Below are 25494 nucleotides of genomic sequence, written 5' to 3'. Positions count from 1 at the left end.
GCAAAACATTTTGTATAAAGATCTCTGTGTTGTACTTAGAATTCTGAAATGACTTTCTTTTGTGAAATATAAAATATTTTGAAGAACTGTTTATGTTCATACAATGAAAGTCAATGGAGTCCAAAAAATTTCTTATCAAAATATTACCTTTTGTGTTCCATTAAAGAAAAAAAGTGAAAAGTTTGGAATGACACCTGGGTGAATAAACCATTATCACTTTGTAGCGGTCTATCCCTTTAAAATATATATATATATATATTATAATTATATATATATATATATATATATATAGAGAGAGAGAGAGAGAGAGAGAGAGAGAGAGAGAGAGATTACAAACTAAATATTGTTATTAATGCTATCAATTAATTAAAAAAATATGTTTTAAATATTTGTTTAATGGCATCTTTTTTTTATGTAACTGAAGGCGAGCATCACCAATACTGATGTCTCTTGCTATTGGCTATAGCCATTCAACATTACAGTAATAATTGAAATGAACTTAAAACAATCTTCACATAAACCCATTATAATTAATGTCATATTTGAATCCTTAAAGCTACAAAAGTTATTTATTTCCTAATTTTTCTTCTGTTCTGTGATTAACAGACATCACTGCAGCTGAGTTATTAGGTTATTTTGGCAGCTTTAAGAGCTGCCACTGCTGAACATGACGCAGAACTGACACATCATGTTTTCTCACAACTTTTTAACATTTCTGACCCACATTAGGTCATAAAGTCTCTACTTATGAAGTGCAAGTAGAATCGGGGCGTGTTAGATGAGGGAGACAGTGCTGGGCTGCTCCAGGACGGTTTTGAAAACCAGTGCATTTCAGAGAAATGTTCTTTAATATGACTCATATATAAGTAATTACAATACATGCACAGTTTTAAGGCAGCTTTAATCACCTTTTTGGTAACTTGATGACCAAACTGATGACATAACTATGACATTGCATGCTAGTAGGTTCATTTGCATTTTAATATGGAGTGATATACAGCGTGCACCACTGCATTTGTGCGTGCAATTGAAGTACATGTGCTACGAGCACAGTACTGGGGGAAGTCGTGGCCTAATGGTTAGAGAATCGGACTCACAATCGAAGGGTTGTGAGTTCGAGTCTCGGGCCGGCAGGAATTGTAGGTGGGGGGAGTGCATGTACAGTTCTCTCTCCACCTTCAATACCATGACTTAGGTGCCCTTGAGCAAGGCATCGAACACCCAACTGCTCCCCGGGCGCCGCAGCATAAATGGCTGCCCACTGCTCTGGGTGTGTGTTCACAGTGTGTGTGTGTTCACTGCTCTGTGTGTGTGCACTTCGGATGGGTTAAATGCAGAGCACAAATTCTGAGTATGGGTCACCATACTTGGCTGAATGTCACGTCACTCACTCACTTCATTACCTGTAACTTTGCCGTGCTAGTTTGAATTCAATTCAGTTCAATTCTTGTCAAGAAAAATAGAGACAAGAGCAGCAGTTGTCAGTGGGGAGGCCAAAACTAGCTCTAATTTTGACAGCATTAACTGTTATTTACTTATTATTTTCACTTAAGTAGTTGCTGCTGTGGCCAGTAATATTCCAGCTAAGCTAAAGTGCGCTTTGAACCACATACATTTTTTTTAATCCAACCTTTTTCAGCAAATCTGAATTCAAATAATATAATAGACTGAAATTCGATGCATGTTTGCTAAATGAAGCAGGCATGAAAGCACACTAACTCTGCACTGTCACCGCTGTTAGCACCACATCTTGAAGATAGCTTCAGAGAGTCGCGAACCTTCAGGCCAAAAAAATAAAGGGGAGGGGGGGCGGGATAACAGGAGTCATTTTCTCCCATCCTGAACTGACACTTTTTCCCTCTTCTCTCCTCACAGCGGTAGATTATCTTCCAATGATAGCGCAGGCCAGGGCCTCAGCGCGACAAGGCAGACACTAAATTGGCCTGCCGACACACTTGGCACTTATCATACATGCTAATGGCCCAGCTCACTGTGGGTAGCCGGCAATCCTGGCTGGGCGGCTGGGGCACACTGAGAGGAAGGGCGGGAATGGAAACAAAAATGAGAGCGACAACCTCCACTCTACCCGTAGGAGGCAAGGGCATTGCCAGGGAGGACATGAGCACAGAATTCTCATCATTCTGCCGCAGGCATGCATGGGTATGGTGCGGCATTGCTTTTTATGCGTAAAGGGTGAGGAGGGTATCGACTGAGTAGCTGATCGCTTAATAACAGACGGCTAAAGGAGAGATGACTTGTGCAGTCCATACTTTATCAAGATTGGATAGGTGACGTTTCTCAGAGGGAGAGAGTGATAGAGAATCAAAAAGAGAGTAGGAGATAACATGTGCAGTCATATGTCCAGGCGAGCTCCCAGAGAGAGGGTTGACATAGGGTCAGAATACAGTCACTTCTTCCATTATGTCAAACAGCCAGCAGACTATAAATACCACTTCCTGGGCCGGGACCTAAAATTAGCCTGCTATTGAACGCTCCCTCACTCAGCTGTGGGTCACAATACATCCCACTAGTTGATTAGTGAGATTGGGTAGTTATTTATTTTTAGTTTTAACGGTTTAAATGGGACTGCTTTAATTAGCATATTAGACTTTTGCTGTTAGCATTTTGCAAAGTAAAGGTCATCCCCACTATGCCACATTGCACTTTCACATCCCCATCCAAATAAATAAATAAATTCCTTTTGCTAGGCAAGGCTACAATTTATATGATTTAACAATGATTTAATTAAACCAGCAATTTGAACAATTCTGTGAAGTCACATAACAGGAATGACCCAAAAAACCCTCAAACTGCGGTAAAAACTATGGTCATGAATCTTTCCTTTCATCTCTGGTGCCTCTTCTGAAGGCATTTTCCAATGGACAAACCGCAGGGACAGTGCTGAAATCATCCCGGCTGTCCAGGTGATTTCAACCACTTATCCAACATAGTCGGCTCATATTCACACAGTATTCCTCATGACAGACAGAACCAGGGGAGATCAAAGTATCTGGAATGCCTGATAAAATAGAGAATGTTTGGAATGGAACTTCAGAAAAAAGCTCCCACACAGATGTAACCAGATATTATGACTCTGAATGTGCTGTTCGAAAGAGATGGAAAATAGTCAAAACAACTATTAGTGTCTGTCTATTAATAGTGATTGCCTTTCATATCTGCTCAGTCTGGAACTAGTCGCATTGTGCTTTCGTTTAATTTTTTCGTTTTCATTGATAAAATAATCAAGAGATAATTTGTGTTCAGCTCCCTAAATGATTTACTTCTGAAATGGAATTACATTTCAAATGAATCGCTAAAGAGTTCACTTCAAGATAATCTCAAACCAACGCAACCTCTTGTTGTGGGATCTAACCTGCCTGCTTGGATGGTGCGTTCCTGTTTCTAAGCCCGTGGATCAAGGAAATGTCTTCTGAATGTTTAATGTCTGGCTGCATTTTCAGGCAAGATATCAAATGAGCTGATCAGGAAGCCTGGGGTCTGTAGAGACCTACACCGGTCCAGCTTTCCAGATCCTGGAACCATTTAGGGTCCGGCGGGTCTGGGTGAAACACATTAGCGCTCTCACAGCACCAAAGCTTCAAGATGCTAATCAACAGGGTGTGAAGATCTTTCAACAAATACAGGATAACAAACACACACTTACATATCACTCCCATCTCCTCCAGTCCCCACGGGCTGACAGGTTGATTTCGGTATCGTCCTGTTTGTTGTTGGCGGCTGTACTGCGTTTGAGCTCCGTCACTATATTCTTTTCATTGACTATTTTTAACTCAAAAATCAATTTTATACATCATCGTTTCCGTTTATATAACGTGTGAATATATCCTCTATTGTATTCTACAACAAAAACAATCAGAGCGCCTCGCTATCACTAGTTTTATTTTGATCTCCCGGGTCCGCTATTAGCTTTTAGCCCGTTAGCATCAGCGGTGTGGTTGCAGCTAACTGCGCTAACATTGCTAATACTCTATTCACACACATTACCACTGCTGTACTCACTGTTACTTGCTTTAATGGCGGATGAATGTCTCCACTCTGTGCAGCTCGAGCTCGAGGCCGTGGGAAAGCAGATTCGCGACCTGGAGGTGAGGCAGGCCCAGCTGAGAGAGCGGAGAGCCGCGCTGCAATCATCCCGGGCTGACGCTCACAAGTCCGGGGTAAGTATACAGCGATCTGCTAACAGTCCCACCACGTCTACTCCGTGTTTCTCTGCACAGGCCCGGTGCACCCAGGACGCGATCTTCCCAGATGTCCTTCACTGCGACGCCGGGACACCACGGACCCTGGGTGCATCCACAGCGGAGGACGCGAGCCGGGTCCCGGGCGACGACTTCTCCCCCTCCTGCCTTCGACATCTCCATCCGGAACCGCTTCGCTCCCCTCCGCGAGACAGGACGCGACGCTGTGATCATCGGAGACTCCATCGTCCGACACGTAAGTGCTACGTTAGCCGAAGGTAAAGTGCACACTCATTGTTTGCCTGGTGCTCGTGTTCTCGATGTTTCTGCGCAGATACCCGCGATCCTGAAGGTCGACGAGAGCCCCAGAGCGGTCGTGCTTCACGCCGGTGTTAACGACACCACGCTGCGGCAGACGGAGACGCTGAAGAGGGACTTCAGCAGCCTGATCGAGACGGTTCGCAGCATGACGCCCGCGGCGACGATCGTCGTGTCTGGACCACTGCCCACGTATCGACGAGGACACGAAAGGTTCAGTAGACTTTTTTGCTTTAAATGAATGGTTGTTGTCATGGTGTAAAGAACAGAAACTGCTATTTGTTAATAACTGGAATCTTTTCTGGGAGCGTCCTAGGCTGTTTCGCGCTGATGGATTACACCCCAGCAGAATCGGAGCGGAGCTGCTCTCTGACAACATCTCCAGGACACTTCGCTCCATGTGACTAGTAAGACAATTCTCTAATAACTATTATGATGACTTTTGTTCCACCCGCTTAAATGATAAAAGTACTTGTGCTGTAAAAACTATTAAGACTGTGTCTGTTCCCCGAATAGTGAGGTCAAAATATAATGTAGGATCTAGAAAAAATCTTATCGTAATTAAACCAGAAAAATGTAAAGTAAATGAACAAAAACAATTTTTAAAGTTTGGGCTCATAAATATTAGATCACTCACAGTTATTGTAAATGAAATGATCACAGAAAATAGTTTTGATGTACTCTGCTTGACTGAAACCTGGCTAAAACCAAATGATTATTTTGGTCTAAATGAGTCTACTCCACCAAACTACTGTTATAAGCATGAGCCCCGTCAGACTGGTCGTGGAGGAGGTGTTGCAACAATATATAGTGATATTCTCAATGTTACCCAGAAAACAGGATACAGCTTTAACTCTTTTGAAATACATCTGCTAAATGTTACACTGTCAGACATGCAAAAGAAATCTAATGTATCTCTTGCTCTGGCTACTGTGTATAGACCACCAGGGCCGTATACAGAATTCCTAAAAGAATTTGCAGATTTCCTCTCAGACCTTCTAGTTACAGTTGATAAGGCGCTAATCATGGGAGATTTTAATATTCACGTTGATAATGCAAATGATACATTAGGACTTGCGTTTACTGACCTAATAAACTCCTTTGGAGTCAAGCAAAATGTCACCGGGCCCACTTATCGTTTTAATCATACACTAGATCTAATTATATCGCATGGAATCGATCTTACTGCTATAGATATTGTACCCCAAAGTGATGATATTACAGACCATTTCCTTGTATCGTGCATGCTGCGTATAACTGTCTGTATGTCTGTATATATGTCTCAGCGTTACCGTCTGGGCAGAACTATTGTTCCAGCCACCGAAGACAGATTCGCAAATAACCTGCCTGATCTATCTCAACTGCTATTTGTACCCAAAAATACACATGAATTAGACGAAATTACTGACAACATGGGCACTATTTTCTCTAATACATTAGAAGCTGTTGCACCCATCAAATTGAAAAAGGTTAGAGAAAAACGTACTGTGCCATGGTATAACAGTAATACTCACTCTCTCAAGAAAGTAACTCGTAGTCTTGAACGCAAATGGAGAAAAACTAACTTGGAAGTTTTTTAAATTGCATGGAAAAACAGTATGTCCAGCTATAGACAAGCTCTAAAAACTGCTAGGGCAGAGCATATACACAAACTCATTGAAAATAACCAAAACAATCCAAGGTTTTTATTTAGCACAGTGGCTAAATTAACAAATTACCAGACGCCACCTGATTCAAATATTCCACCAACGTTAAATAGTAATGACTTTATGAATTTCTTCACTGATAAAATAGATAACATTAGAAATACAATAGCGAATGTAGATTCTACAGCGTCTAACACTTCAGTTTCATCCATCTCACCCAAAGATAAACTGCAGTGCTTTACAAATATAGGACAGGAAGAGCTAAATAAACTTATCACTGTATCTAAACCAACAACATGTTTATTAGATCCTGTACCCACTAAATTACTAAAAGAGCTGTTACCTGTAGCCGAAGAACCGCTTCTCAATATCATTAACTCGTCGTTATCTTTAGGTCACGTCCCAAAACCATTCAAGCTGGCGGTTATCAAGCCTCTTATTAAGAAACCAAAACTAGATCCTAGTGTACTGGCAAATTATAGGCCTATTTCAAATCTTCCATTTATGTCTAAAATTTTAGAAAAAGTTGTGTCTTCTCAATTGAGCACCTTCCTGCATAAAAATGATCTGTATGAAGAATTTCAGTCAGGTTTTAGGCCCCACCATAGCACAGAAACTGCACTTGTTAAAATTACAAATGACCTGCTTCTTGCGTCAGATCAAGGCTGCATCTCATTTCTAGTCTTACTTGATCTTAGTGCTGTGTTCGACACCATAGATCATGACATACTCATAGATCGATTACAAAACTATACAGGTATTCAAGGGCAGGCTCTAAGATGGTTTAGATCCTACCTGTCTGATCGCTACCATTTTGTTTACTTAAATGGGGTGTCATCTCATTTATCATCAGTAAAATATGGAGTGCCACAAGGATCCGTCCTAGGTCCCCTTCTATTTTCAATATACATGTTGCCCCTTGGTAATATTATTAGAAAATACGGAATTAGCTTCCACTGTTATGCTGATGATACTCAGCTATATATTTCAACGAGACCAGATGAAACTTCCCAATTATCTAAGCTAACAGAGTGTGTTAAAAATGTAAAAGATTGGATGACAAATAATTTTCTCCAATTAAATTCGGATAAGACAGAGATATTAATTATTGGACCAAAAAACACCACACAGAATCTTGTAGATTACAATCTGCAACTAGACGGATGTACTGTTAATTCCTCTACAGTCAGAAATCTGGGTGTTATATTGGACAGCAATTTGTCTTTTGAAAATCATATTTCCAATGTTACAAAAACCGCATTCTTCCATCTTAGAAACATTGCCAAGCTACGAAACATGTTATCTGTTTCTGATGCAGAAAAGCTAGTTCATGCTTTCATGACCTCTAGACTGGACTATTGTAATGGACTTCTAGGTGGTTGTCCTGCTTCGTCAATAAACAAGCTACAGGTAGTCCAAAATGCAGCAGCTAGAGTCCTTACCAGGTCAAGAAAATATGATCATATTACCCCAATTTTACAGTCTCTGCACTGGCTACCTATTAAGTTCCGTATCAGTTACAAATTATCATTACTTACCTATAAGGCCCTAAATGGTTTAGCTCCTGCGTACCTAACTAGCCTTCTACCACGCTACAACCCATCACGCACCCTAAGGTCACAAAACGCTGGACTTTTGGTAGTTCCTAGGATAGCAAAGTCCACTAAAGGAGGTAGAGCTTTTTCACATTTGGCTCCCAAACTCTGGAATAGCCTTCCTGATAATGTTCGGGGTTCAGACACACTCTCTCTGTTTAAATCTAGATTAAAAACGCATCTCTTTCGCCAAGCATTCGAATAATGTATCTCTTAAATTGTGAGTGTAGTTGCATCTGCATTTTTATTCTTTAGCTTGGGTTAAACTAATTTTACTTTGTTGGATCAGCAGCTATGCTAATGATGTCTCTATTTTGTTTCTATGTTTTGCCACGGGATTTACATCCCGTGGTAACTAGGATTTACACAAGCTCCAGTCTGGATCCAGAACACCTGAGAAGAGATGATGCTGACCCTCAGAGGACCCCAGATGATGCTAACCTTGAATCAACAAACAGAACTAACAATTATTGCTACATGTGTGACTGCATCATATAATTACTATTAATTAATAATATTGATAGTTCATCATCTAGCTGACTACGTATTGTATTATTATTATTATTATTATTTTTCTAAAATCCTGTCAAACGTGCACAAACTACTAGCTACTACTAAATATTGTAGAAACATAATTTTCTGTAAAGTTGCTTTGTAACGATTTGTATTGTAAAAAGCGCTATACAAATAAATAAACTTGAATAGGGTCATTTATGGATATCCAGGGCCCTGGCAGCTCGAGAGTGGCCTCATTGGGTCAACAGAGCCTCTCTATAAACAGCTACTGAACCTGGCTCGCTCTCTGCTCCACAGCCTGGGGTCGAGGGTCACAGATGGTGCCTCAGAAGATGGCGGCTCACCAAGCAGGCAGTCGACAAAGCTGGCATTTTCACAAGCAGAGGGAGATCATTACGGCCGCTGTACAAAATATTCATGATAATAACAATATTACCATGGTCGAATTAGCAAGTCAAATATGCACACAGGCCTGCTAGCAGACGAGGCTTCAGAGACCACTTTGATGTTGTTGGCAAAAGCAACTTGACGATGGCAATTGAAATCAGTAAGACGAGCTAAAGAGAGCAACAGGAAGGACAGGTTTCCGCCCAACACGCCTTGACCTTTTTCTTCTTTTTTATGCCTTTCGTTCCCAGCACATCATCTGAGAAATTATCTGAACTGAGAGACCATGAAAAGCTGTCATTTTAAGTAAATGTTTTCCCTTCGCCACATTTATCTTTTTCTTAAACCTTCGTGACTGATATTAGCTATGCAAGTAATTCTCCAATGGCCCAATTTAAGCCAGCCAGTCGATCAACAGCGAGGTTTCTGCTATGAGACGCTGGGGGAAACGTGTTAATAAAAGAAATTCAGGCTTTCTCGAGACGCTCAATGAATAACGAGAACATCTGATGCAATATCATAAAAAAATCAATGGAGAGACAGGAGAGGCTGGTCTCACTGTGTTGTCATGTTTAGAATGAAATACTGGGATACACAGCATCGTCAGCAGGGTTGGAAAAACTACTTTGAAATTGCAATTGAAACTACTATTACTACTGTTTAAATTAGTTTAAACTGTAGACAAGCAATTTTGAAATATAAAAAATGAAATGTCTCAAAAAGGATCACAATAAAAATGAGCATAAACAACTACTATAAACACTCTATATAAAATAAGTCTCATTTGATTCACAAAAAATTTGCTACATTGAGTGGTTTGTTTTAGTCAATCAAATACATGTATAGCATGATTCCCAAAACAATTGATTCTTATGAGTGTTCTTTAAATAATTGGATCCAAAAGACAAGTTACTGGTTTAAATTTGTCTAAATCACTGTCCTGTGTCATTTTTCAGCATTAAATAATTTTTTTTTTCATATATTATAAGCAAAAGGGACAAATAACTGAAATGTACCCAAATGAACCAGAATCAAATAGAATTGAGAATTGATACTTAAAAAGAAAAATAATATAAATATATTACAAAAGAAAAGAAAGTTCCAACTAAACAGATTCAGAATGATCAGACTTTTTATTTTATTTTTTATGTAGCTTACGAGAAAACTGTTTTGGTAAAACTGAGGTACTATCATGCTAATGTAATGTAATCAATGTAATCAAATTAGGCTAGTTAACTCTCCAACACTGATCATCAGACACTAATCAGTACTGAGCTCGATCTCATGGAAACTCCTGGAGGCTCATGGTTCTCAGTGATTTGTAAGTAGAAGTAACTGAACTTAACTGACAGCGCTGACCTTCATTAAAAATCTTGCTAACTGGCTGTCATGTAGAATGACATCGGGGTTGTCCTCATTTCATGATTCGTCTCAAGCACAGTGAGCTGCATCTGTGGCTCGCCTGCAGAAGCCTCAAGGTCAGGAACCATGTCCCTCTGCTGTCTTTCATTCTCAAAAGTTTGGAAAGACATATAATACGAACCGTAGCAGCAAACATTAAAATTGTGGGACAAGGCATCAGGTGCCAACATGCAGGAAGCACCCAGACTTTGATTTTTAAATCTTCTTTCAATCTTTTGCACCACACACTTTTAACAAGCCCCCAGAATGACTTCCAGATCCTTGCCCAGTTTTCCCTGGATGAGGGAACTGCAATGGGGAAAAGAGCCTTGCAGACAGGGATCCAAGACACAATTTCATGGTTTGTGGACGGTGCACACCAGTAACTCCTCATCCCCTTGAAAGCAGCCTGGTTGGGGATAGGGATGACACCTCACACCATGCGCATACGCAGTAGCCCTGTCACCTTCACTGCATGCTCCGCATATAAGCACCCATTCAACTTCCAGCATCAAAGATTAATCCTGGCCCTCAAATTGAAAACTTGCAAAGAGGTGAAAGCAACTCACCATTTTATTATTGATTTCGTGAAAATGAATCTCGCAGACCTTTTCCACCACATCCTCGTTCTCGAAAGTTACAAAGCCGAATCCTGTGAAGAGGGAGAGGATGGGAGAGAGAAAACAGAGGAAGAAAGGAAGGGAGGGGGGAAAACAGCTCATGATTGAAGTGAACCAACACAGAAGCAGTTAAATGAACAGGAAAAAAGCAACAAATATCTGTTGATTGCTATTATAGTATGGAGAGGGCATAAATGAACCATTGAGTTGTGCAGCAATCTTCGTTTTATCTGGTCCTAATGCCATGCAAATTATGTATCTAGTACAGAGCAGGAACTCTTTTGCGGTTAGTCCTGGGCACTATTAAAATAGCTTTGAGTCTGCTCCTCAGAAAAGGAGGAAGCTCAAGGATGTTTTAATGGAATGTGTAGAGCCAGCCAGCATCTGAATTCCATTACCAAATATTTGATGTTTCTTTGTTTTTCAATATGTGACACACAATTGTTCCTCATTCCTAAGTGCCTCTAATGAGGATCCATTTTCACCTCACAGAGTGCACCATCTATAAGGAACAGGGAACATCCAGTGAATAAAAAAATAAAATAAAAAATGCAAAAACCCATTGAGACAGAGTCTCAAACTAGATATGGATGTTTGCAAACAAGATACTGATAATGTGTTGCACACAATCACTCATGCACATATACACACGACCAGGGGCAAGAAATGATTTGAAACACATTATAAGCTCTAATCGGCTTCACTCATAAATGTTAATCAAGTGACATAAACGCCCAACAGATGCTTGCTATTTTCAAGAAAAGTTTAAATTTAATGAAATGTCAATTGATGTAAATAATAAGTAGAAAGAAAACAATCCTTACAACTTTAATACATATGGGTGTATATATAAGCAGTTTTTGTTAAAATATTTGTAATAATGATACTACTACTAATAACAATCACAATTTTCGAAAACAAAAAAATCAATTGCTTACAAATATATTTAAAAGGATTTTTAATACAGAAATTAAAAACATGCTTATAGCATTCACACACATCATCATAGAAGACTTGTAAGTAGAAGTAATTTTATGTATTAATTACATTATGTATTTTTGACAATATATTTTTGACAACAATTTTGATATAACAAAATATTTGAAGCCAATGGGCAGATACTTACTTTCTTCAAACCATGGCTAAACAAAACTTTTACATGGGGGGGGGGGGGGGGGGGGTAATATTATTTTCTCATAATTACAGCCAACTTTAACTCATTTTTAAAAGTTGCCTCTTCATATAACTGCAGTCTTACACTTAGTGTGCTGTGGTTTACAAGCCTTCAACAAAAAGAGTGAAAATAGAGCACTTGCCCTGCTGCTTTTAGACAAGGCTTTTGGCTTTTAAGGAAGTGAAAGATATCTCCTGGTGTCAAAAGGTCAAAGAGGTTGACAGCAAGCCCAAAACAGGAAGCCATGGAGCCCCTCTCAACACCAGCCGTGATAAGAACAGATGAAGAGGCAGAAGGGGTGATAAGAGGGGACTGGATAAACAAGCGGTGGCTTGTCCAGTGCTGTGTGACCTCTCAGTGATTATACGTACAGTTTGTTTTGTTTGGGGAAGAAAACACTGGCTGAATTATCTGTTCCCTGACACAGTAGAATCCACTCCTCGCCCTGCTGGGGTAAACTCAGAGGTAGATGGTTTGCTGTTAAGAGTCGACAGAACGCAGTAGCTGTGCTGACTGATGGGGTATTAGCTACGCTCCAAACACACAAGGGCTTTATATTGGAGCATGAGGTAATTAAAGGCAATTATTGTATGGACAGGCTGTAGGGGTTAACTACGGTCACTGCCATACTGTCATCTTCTCCAGAGTTGGATGATGGCCAGCACCCTCTCATCGACCCTTCAGCCCGGGCTTAGGCAGCCCAGAGAGTTGACATCATTGACAGGAAGTGAGTTATAGGAGCAGCCGTCCCATGGGAGGATGCTGGAACAGGATTCACAGCCAATTACCTAGTGACCTCTTCACTCGCAATGGCTTCCCGTACAAGCCTATTAGAGCTTCCTGTGACTGATCAGTCCTGATGATTCGCTGCAGGCTGGACCAGGTCCTCCCATTGCTCCACTCCCCTGACTGCTCTGCTCCACCTTTCCAAGCACAGATCTGGGAGTGGTAGTACTGTAAAAGTCACTTTTTTCTTCACTTAATTTGATAGAATAGCTAGTCGGTCCAGAGCCATATTCATGTCATTAAATACTGCCAAGAAGGCCCACAATGTGTTGGCTAATCAGAAAAGATTTGAATTGTATACCTCTACAGCTCCAATTGAATTCCTAAATTTCAGGACCAACCGGTAGGTCGGTCGGTAGTTAGGTAGGTAGGTAGATAGATTGATAGATAGATTGATAGATTATTGCTGCTCTGTTCATCTACAGGATTAGGATCTTTGTTCTTTGTTAAAAAGGTGCCAGCAGGATTCATATAAAGCTGTGTTTTGTACAGTCAGGGCAACAATAACAACATGCAAACAATGAGTCTTAAATGAAACATCTAAAAGGTGGCATTTGCAATGCTTTTCTACATGGCCAGGTGCTGCATGCTAAGTGCAGACTTACTCTTTAAAGAACAGCCCCCGCACATGGAGGAAACATGCCCAGAGACATTTACATGTGTCTGCAGGCCCCAGGCTGATGGGGCTGCCTTTGAAATCATGAGAAGCAGTTAGTTTTCCATCTCGGGCCTCTGCACCCTTATCAGCCGCACAGCGACCAGTTCTGACAACCAACAAATCAGCTGTCAGGAGCAATTTCTCAGCAGCTGGGAGAGAGCTGGCACGCATTGGGTGGTTTCTTGGAGCCCAACAGAGGGGAGATGGAGGTGGTTACAGTACCTGCACCCCAACAGGAAACACCTGAAACTGACATTTCCCTGCCAATTGACAAATCTACTATCAATCTCAAAATTCTCACTACTCAAAAGTACACAGATGAATATAGGAGACTGGGGTCAGATTCAACAGAACTTTTAAGACAAAAAAAAAAAATTACTTTAATTTTATATATATATATATATATATATAGAGGGAGATATATTTTTTTTACAATGTAGCAAAATTATTATTATTTTAAAATGTTTTCCATTTCTTAATTATTTTAGGTAAATTAAACTGTAAAACAGATAATGTAAGAGTAAAGTTCCAATCAGATCTTAACAAATACATTTTTACTAGCATTACCATCTTAAACTTTCCACAATTTTCAGATTATAAAAGAAGCACAACTGCCAACCACAATCAAGCGTAGCAGAAAAAATTTGGTAATGATCCCGCACACATCCATTGACGGAATTCAGGGCACTATTGGCAGGGTGAGCTCTCGACTGAGCACTGGAAACAGCAGCAAATCAAAAACCTTCAGTTGTTAATGACAAGACCAGTGCTGCTAACAGCATCTCTTAATGAAAGAGGGCCCATCTCTGCATCTTCTGCAAAGTCAAGCGAAGGAGAGGATGGAAACAATGCAACTCCTTGGCGGAGGAGACGCCGCATTCTTCTGCCTCAAACACCTCAAGGCATTATCTTGCTTAGTTAGTGACTTAACCACTCTGAACAGGCCATTTCCTTACATTAGAAACCACTTCTGCCTTACAGCCCACCTACACCAAAGCAGCACTCCTACAACAAGACACGCACATCTGTTTTGAAGCAGTATGCTTGCGAGAGAGACAACAGAAACGCATCTATTTTTTTTCCTTAACCTGTCTTGAGATCCCTCAATGACAACACATGGATTTCCAATCTCGGGGAGGATAATAAGTGTTAGTGGCTATTACGAAGGCGTCTGGCTGCCATCTCACACTTATTAGCCAGAGCGAAGCAGGCCGGGTCTCAACAGACACCCAGACATTCACAGCCTCTTACAAAACAAAGAGCCACTGCCAAGCTGAATGCCAGTCCCCCTCGGAGACCAGCACAAATAAAATTAAAATGCTAAATCAATGAGCCTTCCTCTGACCTTTGCATAAAAAGCCGAGGGTGCCTGGAGCAGTTCGATGCATTTAAAGGGAAGAGGTACACAACCGAATCAGAAATGATTACGGCCACCTCGTATACTTTCCTGAGACCAGAGATGGTAAATAGATCCAATAGGTGTTGCATATTAAACGGTGGAGGGAAAAAGCATGCCTATGGACTTTCTCATGAATGCACAGACACACTTGCATGCGCTTGCAGGCAAAATGGCTAGGACGGCGTTCCATCTGAAACCTGATTCATACAATGGTATGCGAGATCAGATGCTGAATAATATGACCACAAGATGAATTCAGGATGGGCAATGCTAAAACAAGCACAATACTTAGTATAAACAAAAAGTCCTGTGTGCTGCAAAAGTTTGGAACCTCAAAACACTTCTTGGAAATCCTTTATTTGCATGCATACCTCAACATTCTGAACTGTGGCACTGACATGGTTGCAAATTATATTCCGTCTTTATAATTTCCTGATCTTGTTTTTTCACATTATTATTTGTTATCTCTCTACAGTCTATTTTTTTTTAAATTAAATTTTCTTTGACTGTCAGCTGTTTGTGAATCCTGGATTTAAAATAAATAAATAAATCTAAAAATGACATTTATAATCACACAGTAATGTGCAAATGTCAGTAGGAAATATCAGTTTACATTTCCAATCATTCCTTTTGCAATTAATTGTAATAATCCAGTTAGATTTTGTATGCACAAGGAGTCTGACAACAGCCAGTACTCCACACAGAGATTTGATCTCATCATCATCAAGTTTGTCTGGAATGACATGAAGAAACAGAACAAATTGAGACAGACTAAATCCGGAAGAACTGTTGCATTGTGCCCAAGACACTTGAAGAAACCTACTGTACCTGCAAAGCTACAGTATTGTTAAAAGTTTTAGGCACTTGTGTAACTCTTGGTGTGACTGCCCTTTGCGTTTAAAACAGTTTTTGTCCTAGGTATACTTGCACATAGTTTTTCATGTAGCTTAAAAAAAATGGATACTGAAAGGAAGCTACAGTCATAGTATAGACTGATTTTAGTTTAGAAATCAATCTTGGAATGATGACAATTAACATATACTACTATGGCCATTATAATTATGTAAAAGCTAGGAATTTCCTTAATCACTGCTCTATAGTTGCTCGTACCAATAAATGCTAATAATATGTGGTCCAAAATAAAATCTGTTTCACAGTTTTAGCTTCACACCAGTAAGAAAGGAAACTTATGCCACAGCTGCACTATATGCTTTTTGAACCTCAGACTGTAATAAATGCAAAGCTGCTTTTTAAACACTGTTTGCAGACCAGACCAGTGACATTAGCAGTTCCGTCTGTTACGGGTGGGTGGCTGCCACAGTGGGGAAGTGACAGGGCAACATCCTGCTACATAAGTTAGCATATGTCTGTGGTTGTGTGTTTCCATGCATATGTCTCTTTGTTCATGCATTTGGAGAGAGTTCACGAAAAAGCTTCTTTTTTTTGGGTGCTTTTTCCAATATGCTCTTGCTTATCAAGCACTGCCCTGGGAGCGAAAAATGAAAAAGAATTGTGATGTGCCCAGACAACAAGTTACAGCAATAAAATCAAAGCCAGTGTCAATTAATTTCTCCCAACTCTGATAAATGGGACGTGTTTCTCATCTATTAATAATGACAGCAGAAAGTATCACGAGAACATCTGTCAATGAGTTTCATTTTTTTTCCTGGCAGACAGTTGGCTGTTCCCTGCGCTCACATGTGCTGGGAGGAGCTCAATTCTTCGGCCTGAAGACACCCATGGGGAGTGGAGAGAATGATCCTTAGGAGTCAATAAATAAATTGGCATGCATCGATGGGAGTTTGCAGCCTTATTTACACTTCCGCTTAATCAAAAAGAAGATGGGCATGGAGAAAAATAGCCTCTTGGTAAGCTCTCTGGAACTTGGAACTCTTGTAAACTAAATGAGGCTAGACAGCATAATCGATTGTAGCTCTAGCCACTCCACTACATTATAATGACTAGGGAGAGATGCATGGATTCTGGAAAAACCCAAGAAAGGACCTTAAAAAGAATTTGTCGGGGGAAAAAAAAGAGAAAAGTGGATAAAACTAAACCTTCTTGAAGCTTAGCACCATTGCTGATGCTTTATTAATCTTTTACTCCAGTCAAGTGTCTGAGGCACAGTGGTAGATAGATCTCAAGGGTGCAGAGATAAACCGCAATACTAGATAACTAGCAGGGCAAATTAATGAACCTGTCACTGACATGTTAAGAAACAAGTTCTATTAGCACGAGTGAATAAACACGCAGGCCTTCAATGTGTACTCTATAACAGTGATTCTCAACCTGTACAACGGGGGGACTTCAGCAGCTCATAACAGGGTGAAAAAATAGATCTCTTTTGATCACATATTCCAAAAAAATGTATTTCGATATTTAAAGCACAAATAAAATTTTATGAATGTCTTTGCATTCCAAGTCCAAGTGGAATTAATTTTATTTAAAAAAAAATTCAAATAAAATAAGTTTGGTATGTTTTATAAATGTACTGCTTTGGTGTCACTTTACATAGTAAAACAATGTTTGGAAAACACTGATGTACAAGAAGTTTTTGCAATCACATCTAGGGAAACTTTGGGAAAAATCTGGGGAGTGATCCTATGATGGGGTGCCCTATCTTTGGCTTAAAAAAAAAAAAACATTAAGGTCACTACCGTACCCTCGCATGGGGCACAGAAGATTAATGTCAACATTAGGCCCTCCAAAAGCCACCTAACTAAAATACCAGCCACTTCAAAAGCAGCCATTCCTCCCTAATGGCTAATGATCTGAGTCCTTCCTCCCTCATTACAGAAGACGGATGAATGGAGAGGTGCGATAAGTGCACAGTCAGCAGGGTACATCTACACCAAATGTGGAGCACAGCTCATAGAGAGAGGGGGACAGGGAGAGATACAGGCTTTTTTTTATTAACCCAAACCATCAATTCAATTATTTCTATTGAATCAAGTGAGTAAAATCGCACACAATACACAAGTTGAAAGTAAACGATAGCTTACCAACTCAACCCAAGTAGGAACTTAACTTTTTATGTGCCAGTGCCTTTATGACCCCTGTATCTTTCATCTCACCAAAATCTGTGGAGAGATCCAAGATATCTTCCCTAGGAGAAGACTGAAAACCTAATAAGATCGGAAATCCATGTTTTGGAATTTGAGCCTGAAAGTCACAAAGACCATTTTAATATCTCAAAAAGCAACACTGACATATGAGTTTGATAACTAATTTTAGGGTTAAAAACAATTCAACTTGATAAGCTTCAACTGTTCTTGATGAATAATGTTGCATTACTTAAATCTGGGATCTGATGAAAGACAGACATACAGCATGATAGATAAAACAAAAGAGTGATAAATAAAATGATAGAAAGACAGAAAGACGGTTCATGTTGCAACTGATTCTGCTTTATCAATTCAGTAAAAATGTGCTCTGCTCTGTGTACAGTAGTTGCAGATGAAAACATAGTAAATGTCTACAGATGATAAGATCAAAAAGTAAATAAAAGGATGGGGGGAAAGGGCCAAGGTAAAAAAAAAAGTACACAGCTTGTACAATATCTTCTTTACAATTACCAGAAAAGAAAGGTTTACAAGAATGCAAGATATTAACAATGTTAGAATTTAAGGTGAATATTACTTGAAATATTGCTCTGAACTCCAAAGACCTCCTACATACTGCATACCATCTGGTCTTTCACTCGACTCTGCATGAGGAGTTGAGTCATTACCATTCAACATATTGCTATCTTTGACTATTTTATTCTGTGACTAATATAAATGAAGCTAACTGTAATTTCAGATCTAGTTATGTTTGATTGTCAACACACCAAATGGCATTAAAAAAAATAAAAAATAAGTAGAAAAAAAAAATCTATTCCCTCGCAAACGATTGAGCCATCTTTTCGCAATCATCCTCCAACATTTATCCCATTCTCATCTTTAACTATGCGAATTAGGCTTTCATTGTGTTTGTGGCGGTTCGACTGGCTCTGACAGGGCCGGTAATGAAGAGCCATATGGGACGGTGCTTTGAGCTCAATGCTTTCTGACAGTTCTTTCTTTCATAATCCATAAACTCAATGCAGTCTGCTGCCTTTTTCACAGGCGCTGGAGCAACAAGTCCAATTTCACCCCTCTCCCCTGTAAACAGGCTAATGTGATTACACTTGCATCAAAACAATTTGAGCCTTAATTACAGCAGACACATCAAGGAGAGGGCCATGATAGAAATTTCTCAAAGGAAGCAATTGGCATGACGAATTAAGAAGAGAGAGATAAAGGAAAAAAAAGTATTTGATAATGCAGCATTCATTGCCGTAAATGCCAGTGGAGGGAGATGGGACCAGGCCCCGGTGTTTACTCTTCAGAGTGAAATAAAATTGATCCTTCTCACTGGAAAATTATTGCATCAGGGTGCCTAATTATACTCTCTACTACAGGTGGTCTTTATGTCAGTATCGAGCGCTGTTGAGGTTTCTCTCTGGGTCATCGTGTGCCACAAAGATTTGGTAACATTGTTAATTTGAAGGTTTCAATCGAGATTGATATGAAACAAAAGTAAAGAAACAATCTGTTCACAGGTGTGATAGGTCAAAGGTTCAGTTTCAGGCTCAGGAGCAGTCGTGTAGGAGTCTGTCTGTTTCAACAGAGTGAGCGAGAAAGCACTCTTCCTCTATCTGCCATTGAAAAATGCATTCAGCACATTTCACCTTATCTATCTCTTCCTTCACACAGGCCTCTGGATCTCAATCATTTTGACTAATTAGCCATTCCAAAAACTCTCCTAAACAAGCGCCAACTCTGTAACAATTAAAGCGATGGATCTCATTACCGCACTCCTCTACTGGGTATTTAGAGTTGTGGTGCTAAAAGTCATTGTCCTTGAGCTGGGCACCTGAGTGAACACTGCATCAGGATATTACATGGAGAGAAGAGATACAGGAGTGAAGGTGAAAGAGAGAACAGAGAGAAGCTGATGAGCAATAAAGGTTGTTGACTGCTCTGAAGAGATATGCTGCTGATGGTTAAATTGTCCCTGACACAAAATGGCACCTTGACACAACCCAAAAATCAACCCTTCTTATGTTTGTTGTTTATCTGCATTACACACAGCAGTTTTTTTTTTGTCGCGATTAATCGCATGATTGTCTGCGATTAATCAGATTTAATGGCATTGTTTTGCACAAAATGCTGTATGAACAAAAGTTCAATATGGTTTGCAAACACTTTAAACAAATAAGGTGCTTTTTTACAGCAGTATTCTTTTTACATAGTAGCAGTTAAAATATTTCTTTTAAATCTGAACTTATAACATTAATGTAATTAAATTGTATATAAAACCAGCTATTTGTCACTGAAAGGACATTTGCATTTTTATAGAAAATATCTGAAAGTTTATAGAAAAACAAGTTACAATCAGAGTCCAGAGCCTCGATCATAACATTATAACAGGCACCTTCGTCTTCATGTACCATCGTAAACTTCCTATTTCCCATTTATGAAGTCATGATTACGAGTTTGTTGCATTCTTTTCCATTAAAAATAACAGTGGACAGTGGGTTGTGAATGCTGATGCTTAGCCAAAATAAATTGATCGGAAGCATCCCCTCCTGTGACCCATGATTTTTCTGTATTTTTATTCAGAGCCAGTGAGCAACATACTTCCATAATAAAACAAAAACTGCATTCACGTGCGATAATTATCGCCATTAATCAATTAATGTGTTAGCGCAATAATAATGCGTTAAATTGGCCAGCACTAATATATATATATATATATATATATATAGTATATATATATATATATATAGTATATATATATATAAAGGAACTTTTATTTTTCAATAATTTACATGCAGTAAAAATGTAAAATACATATAAAAACACTAAGAATATTCACATTTACAAAAAAATAATATTTAAAACTAAAAATACTAATACACAAACATGTAAAGTGTATGTGTGTGTGTGTTGTGTGTCAATATAAACCTCAACTAGCTTGTAACTAGCTGACTGTTGGACGGCTAACCGATCAGCTAACCTTCGTGACCCATCTCTACATGAAAATGGTTAAATTAGAATAAGCCCTGGTTCCAGGTAGTATTATTACAGTACTGGTCTTCACATACACAATGCCTCACCTTATTTGCATAAGTGTGTCACTGTGAACACATCAGCATCTGTGAGGATGTGAGTTCAGTCAGGCTCTGCTGACTTCCACACCCCCTGCTTTGTGTGTGTGTGTTCAGGAGTCTATTTTGTCCATGCCAGTGTATGTAGGTCACCTAGCAGCACTAGGCCATCAATTTCTCTGTCCTACTTAAAAAGACACACACTGGAGAAACTGGGAATTTTTCACTTTTAGACTACGTACAGTACCCACTGCTTTTCAACTTACATCTGTGCTGCCTGGTGTGGGGAAGAACTGTTCTCCACAACAGAAACAAAATTTGAATTCGTCAACATGAAAAAATGGAAATTAAACCGTAATAGTCTGCACACACACACACACACACACAAAGTATGAATAGTTTAGATAAGAGTGGCCATGCATACACAAATCCAATTTAGAGCATTGGCACAACAAAAAGTGCAAGAAAACAAGGCAGCCTCTGATGTTATCAACAGGGAACCCCTTAAAAATGAGTTTTTCCTGGTTCTGCTTAGTTGAAAGTCAGATCACAAAGCTTATGAGAACTTATATCTGGCAGAACTGATATAGTCCAGTTTTTAGGGAAATGGAACATTAAAGAAGTGCTGAAAATATGCTATGAAAGACTTCACCGCTGTCAACAAACTGAGCCGTGAGGACTCCGCTCCAGCAGTGTAAAATTTAAATCTTTTCTCTGGGGTCGCGCCTTCATGCTTTATCCTTCGGTTTCACACAACAAGAAAGAATAACATTTCTTTCCACAGTGTATAAATGCAGCTGGTGTAAAAGATAGGAAAATTGAAGGTCAAATTAGTTTGCATCTATTAGCCATCAAATCATTTGGGAATGCTAGTGTTAAACCACACATCTCAATGCCAGTGACTGTGGACTTTTTAAGTTATTTGAAAAGAAACCCTTTTTGAGAAATCATCCACGACATTAACTGCATTATAATTAGCGGAAATATTCACATGTTGGCGCATGACAGATAAAAGGGAAATGTGTTTTGCAGAGGTGGAGAGAGAGTGAGTGAACGAGAGTGTTCCCTAAAAGCACCTTTAGGAAATAAATAACACTGATAGCATGTAATTAGGCCACTCGCTACGACAGTGGCCAGACTGTTTATGTTTGCACACATATGGTACGATCAGAAAGATGGACTATAAAGCCATTCCTCATCAACAACACTTCTGCTGCAAGAGCCGACAGCTTCCCTAAGTCATAACGCCACCTCCGCCGTCTCACAGGGCTTCAGCCATTCAGTGTTTTTTTTTGGATATATTTGTATCTAGCTCATATGCGGTGCTGATACAGTTTATCAGAGTATTGTAAACACACCAACACCCTGGAAGAATAACAAACGTTTGACATAGTTATGGTCCAGATCTGAAGCGTCAACGATGGGAGGAGCATAATTTATTAACCCTAAAGTTGGACTCTCCCAAGAATCTCTTAAAATAGAGAGAAGACGTAGCCTTGTTTAAAGTGCTAAGCAAGACCAATTTCTTCTTAAGTTGCTTTAAAGGTAAGCATTCTAATTGCCTTAACATTTCAGAAGCACGACAGACCATTTAATTGGTTCGCACAGGCAAAACTTTAATAGAACAGTTCATCAGAAAAAAGATTTACTCAGCTTTATGTTGATACTTTTTTAGTGGAAGAGATATTTAAGAATTTCTATTTTTTGAATGCATTTTTTTTATCCATATGATATACTGTATGTATTTTCATTTTTCAATGATTTACAGACATAAAACATATTTACAAATTAACAAAATTACACTAACCATTCAAAAGTTTATTATTAAGTTATTTGATAAAAAATAAATTAAAACACAAATTTGATAAAATATTATTACAATTTGAAACAAATGTTTTGTATTTATAACTTAATAACTATATAACTTAAAATGTAATTTATACCTGTGATGCAAAAGCAAATTTTCATCAGCCATAACTCCAGTCTTCAGTATCACATGATCCTTCAAAAATCATTTCAATATGCTGATTTGGTGCTCAAGTAGCACTTCTTATATTATTAATGTTCAGAACAGTGGTTCTGCTTAATATTTTTGTGGCAACCATGATACATTTTTTAGGGGTCTTTGATTAGAGTTATTTGAAATCAAAATCTTTTGTTACATTATAAATGTCTTATAAATGTCTGTTACTTCTGGTCAATTTTATGCATCCTTGCAGAAGAAAAGTAATAATTTCTTACTGACCCCAAACTTTTAAATGGTAATGTATGTTGAACTTTATTTCTTTATTAATTGTTTGTATACATATGGGTTTCGAATGACACCAGGGTGAGCTATTTTAGGTTAACTATTCCTTTAAAAGCAAAGGGTTCCACAACAACCCAGAAAGCGATGTGGAGGATGTTGGGTGGGGTGGGGTGGGCTGCATTTGCACGTTGCACATGTGGACCGTTCTGCAGAAAGCCTCCTGAGCACATTTGAAATTTCATTAAGTGCAACATAATTGCTTGCACAATCAAAATTGAAAATATATATTATAGAGCAATTCCAGCACATGGGCTCTATTTTAATCACCACGCCTGGGATAGCGACAAGGTGAATTAGCAGAAATTAAATGCTCTGCTGTGTGGTGTGTCTTTGTGTCTTATTCAGATGCTTGGAACATCTGCTGTCCTTTTTGAGGATTTCTTCTTTAAGATACCCACAAATTCACGTTAATCTAAAATGTAACGGTGCTAGTTATGTAGGAGCAGCCGCCAAGGGGGAATTCCAGCCAAAGACGAGCATTAAATACACACATTCAGCAGAGATGCTTTTCAGGACAGCTCTTAGAGACCGTGGAACGGCAGAGAGGGAATGACGATGAACATGGGACAGACACAGTACCTGACAGAGATGTTACATTACTGGATGCTTCATGTGAGGCCTTAGCTCAACAGTAAGGACTGTCTGCAAGTCCAGGACCAGTGCAATCTTAAATCTGCTGATTGTATGCATTTGTTTTTAAGCCCTGAACATTTCTAGCTTTCATTAATGCATTTTGTTGAAAAAAGTAAAAAAGTGTTGAATTAGTTAAAACAGGAAAGCAAAACACCTTTTGAACGAACCTGTCATGGAACTCATCATTAGTGAATAATTTCCAGCTACTGATGCAAATAAAATTATTATAATAATAGCTGAAAATTATTAACCTATAATGTTACTCAATGACAGCAGGATAAACAAACAAAAAATTAAACAATGTATATAAACAGTTAAAAACAATTACAACAACAACAATCATTTAAAGTGGGACAAGTAAACAGTTTTTTTTTAATGTGTAAAAAAAAGGCTCTACTGTGCACAAGCAATGTGATGGGACTGTACATGACCACCAAACTGTTCACGCATACCCTTCTCAGCATCCCTGGTGTTACTGTAGTTGAAAATAACTCTTTGCTTTGTTTGGAATTCTGATATACTTTGAGGTCAGCACAGAGAAGTTCAGAGGATCTAAAGCGAATGGAGTTAATCCTCCACCCCAGGGCATTCCAGGAAAAACTCAGAGGTTGGGATAGTGTATTTGTCCTGGAGACAGTATCTTAGGGAAGAAAAACCAGAGGATAAGCTCGAGTCAATCAAATTTCTGCAATGTCATGCCTCATTACTTTTTATATTGATTTGTTGGCGTCAACATAAGCAGCATTAACATTAGTCAGCCTCAAAAATGTTATAAATGGGCCAAACTGAGTTAAAACCACATTAAATGTGCATCGCAATTGATTTTCTGGCATTGAGCAATGAGCAAAAATGGAAGGAGTAAACATAACACCAAAATACAGATAAAAATACACTATAATTAATAAATAATTGTTATTACTGTATGTCCATCCCTAAACGATCCGTATTCTGAGATGGTCTGAACTAAAGGAAGCTAAATGATTTGTGTTTTTTTTCTGCCTGAGGCATTTTATCCTTCTTTAATTGCCCTTTCAGATGGGCCTGATCAATCCAATGGCCTGGATCCCAGCTGCGTGCTACTATTAGCTGGGCTTTGAAGATGTGCTCTGAAGGGGGCCTCACATTCATCATCTAATTCATCTAAAGGTTACTTACTCAGATGGACTGGACAGTTGATGGCCTCCAAGAACTGCCTGTTGTTGTTGTTGTTGCCAGAGTCAATTTTTGTGGTGCCAGCGCTCAGGGCTTATTAAAGAGCCAATGAAATGGGACTAAGATACCTGTGAAGTTAGCCAAAGCATTAATGCTAAGGTCTCCAACAGATCCAGATGTTATCGCAGAATTGAGGTACTTTCCAGAGGTCAGTACCCAGATGCTGTGAAAGAAAGCCTCTGGCATTTCTCTTTCCCTCTTGCAAACACACACACAAACTCACCATGCAGATGAATAACCTAGAATCACAAAATACTGAGCTGCTCATTCAATCTTTGTCACAATCTTCATCAGGTACCTGTCATGCATTCTGAACAGCACTCAATGAAAGTGGCCCACGATCTCTCACAGTGTGGCAGAACTAAAATCTTCTCTCAAAAGAGGGCAAGTTGCTTTCATATTACACAAAATGCATGCCTACCGTCAATTTCCATAATAAACTGCCAGTGACATAAAGACCACCGAAACCACAGTTAAAATCAAGGATGTGTCATTAGTTAGATCAATAT

General features: G+C 39.1%; 1 protein-coding gene and 1 long non-coding RNA gene across 9 annotated transcripts in view; one reads left to right on the top strand and one right to left on the bottom strand.

The window, feature by feature from the left end:
- LOC132123564 (RNA-binding protein Musashi homolog 2-like) overlaps window positions 1–25494 on the bottom strand; it is a 275563-nt gene that overhangs the window by 69021 nt on the left and 181048 nt on the right. For all 8 annotated transcript variants that reach the window (XM_059534264.1, XM_059534263.1, XM_059534265.1 and 5 more), the window contains exon 8: window positions 10632–10714. In XM_059534264.1, coding sequence (XP_059390247.1) covers window positions 10632–10714 — 83 coding nt within the window. The remainder of the gene's footprint in view (window positions 1–10631; window positions 10715–25494) is intronic.
- On the top strand, window positions 4455–8325 carry LOC132123565 (uncharacterized). Its single transcript, XR_009426537.1, has 2 exons — window positions 4455–4924; window positions 8118–8325. It is a non-coding gene; the product is annotated as an uncharacterized LOC132123565 (long non-coding RNA).

This window comes from Carassius carassius, chromosome 41 (genome assembly GCF_963082965.1).
Source record: "Carassius carassius chromosome 41, fCarCar2.1, whole genome shotgun sequence".
NCBI classification, from domain to species: Eukaryota; Metazoa; Chordata; class Actinopteri; order Cypriniformes; family Cyprinidae; genus Carassius; species Carassius carassius.
This window is presented reverse-complemented; position numbering and strand designations above follow the sequence as displayed.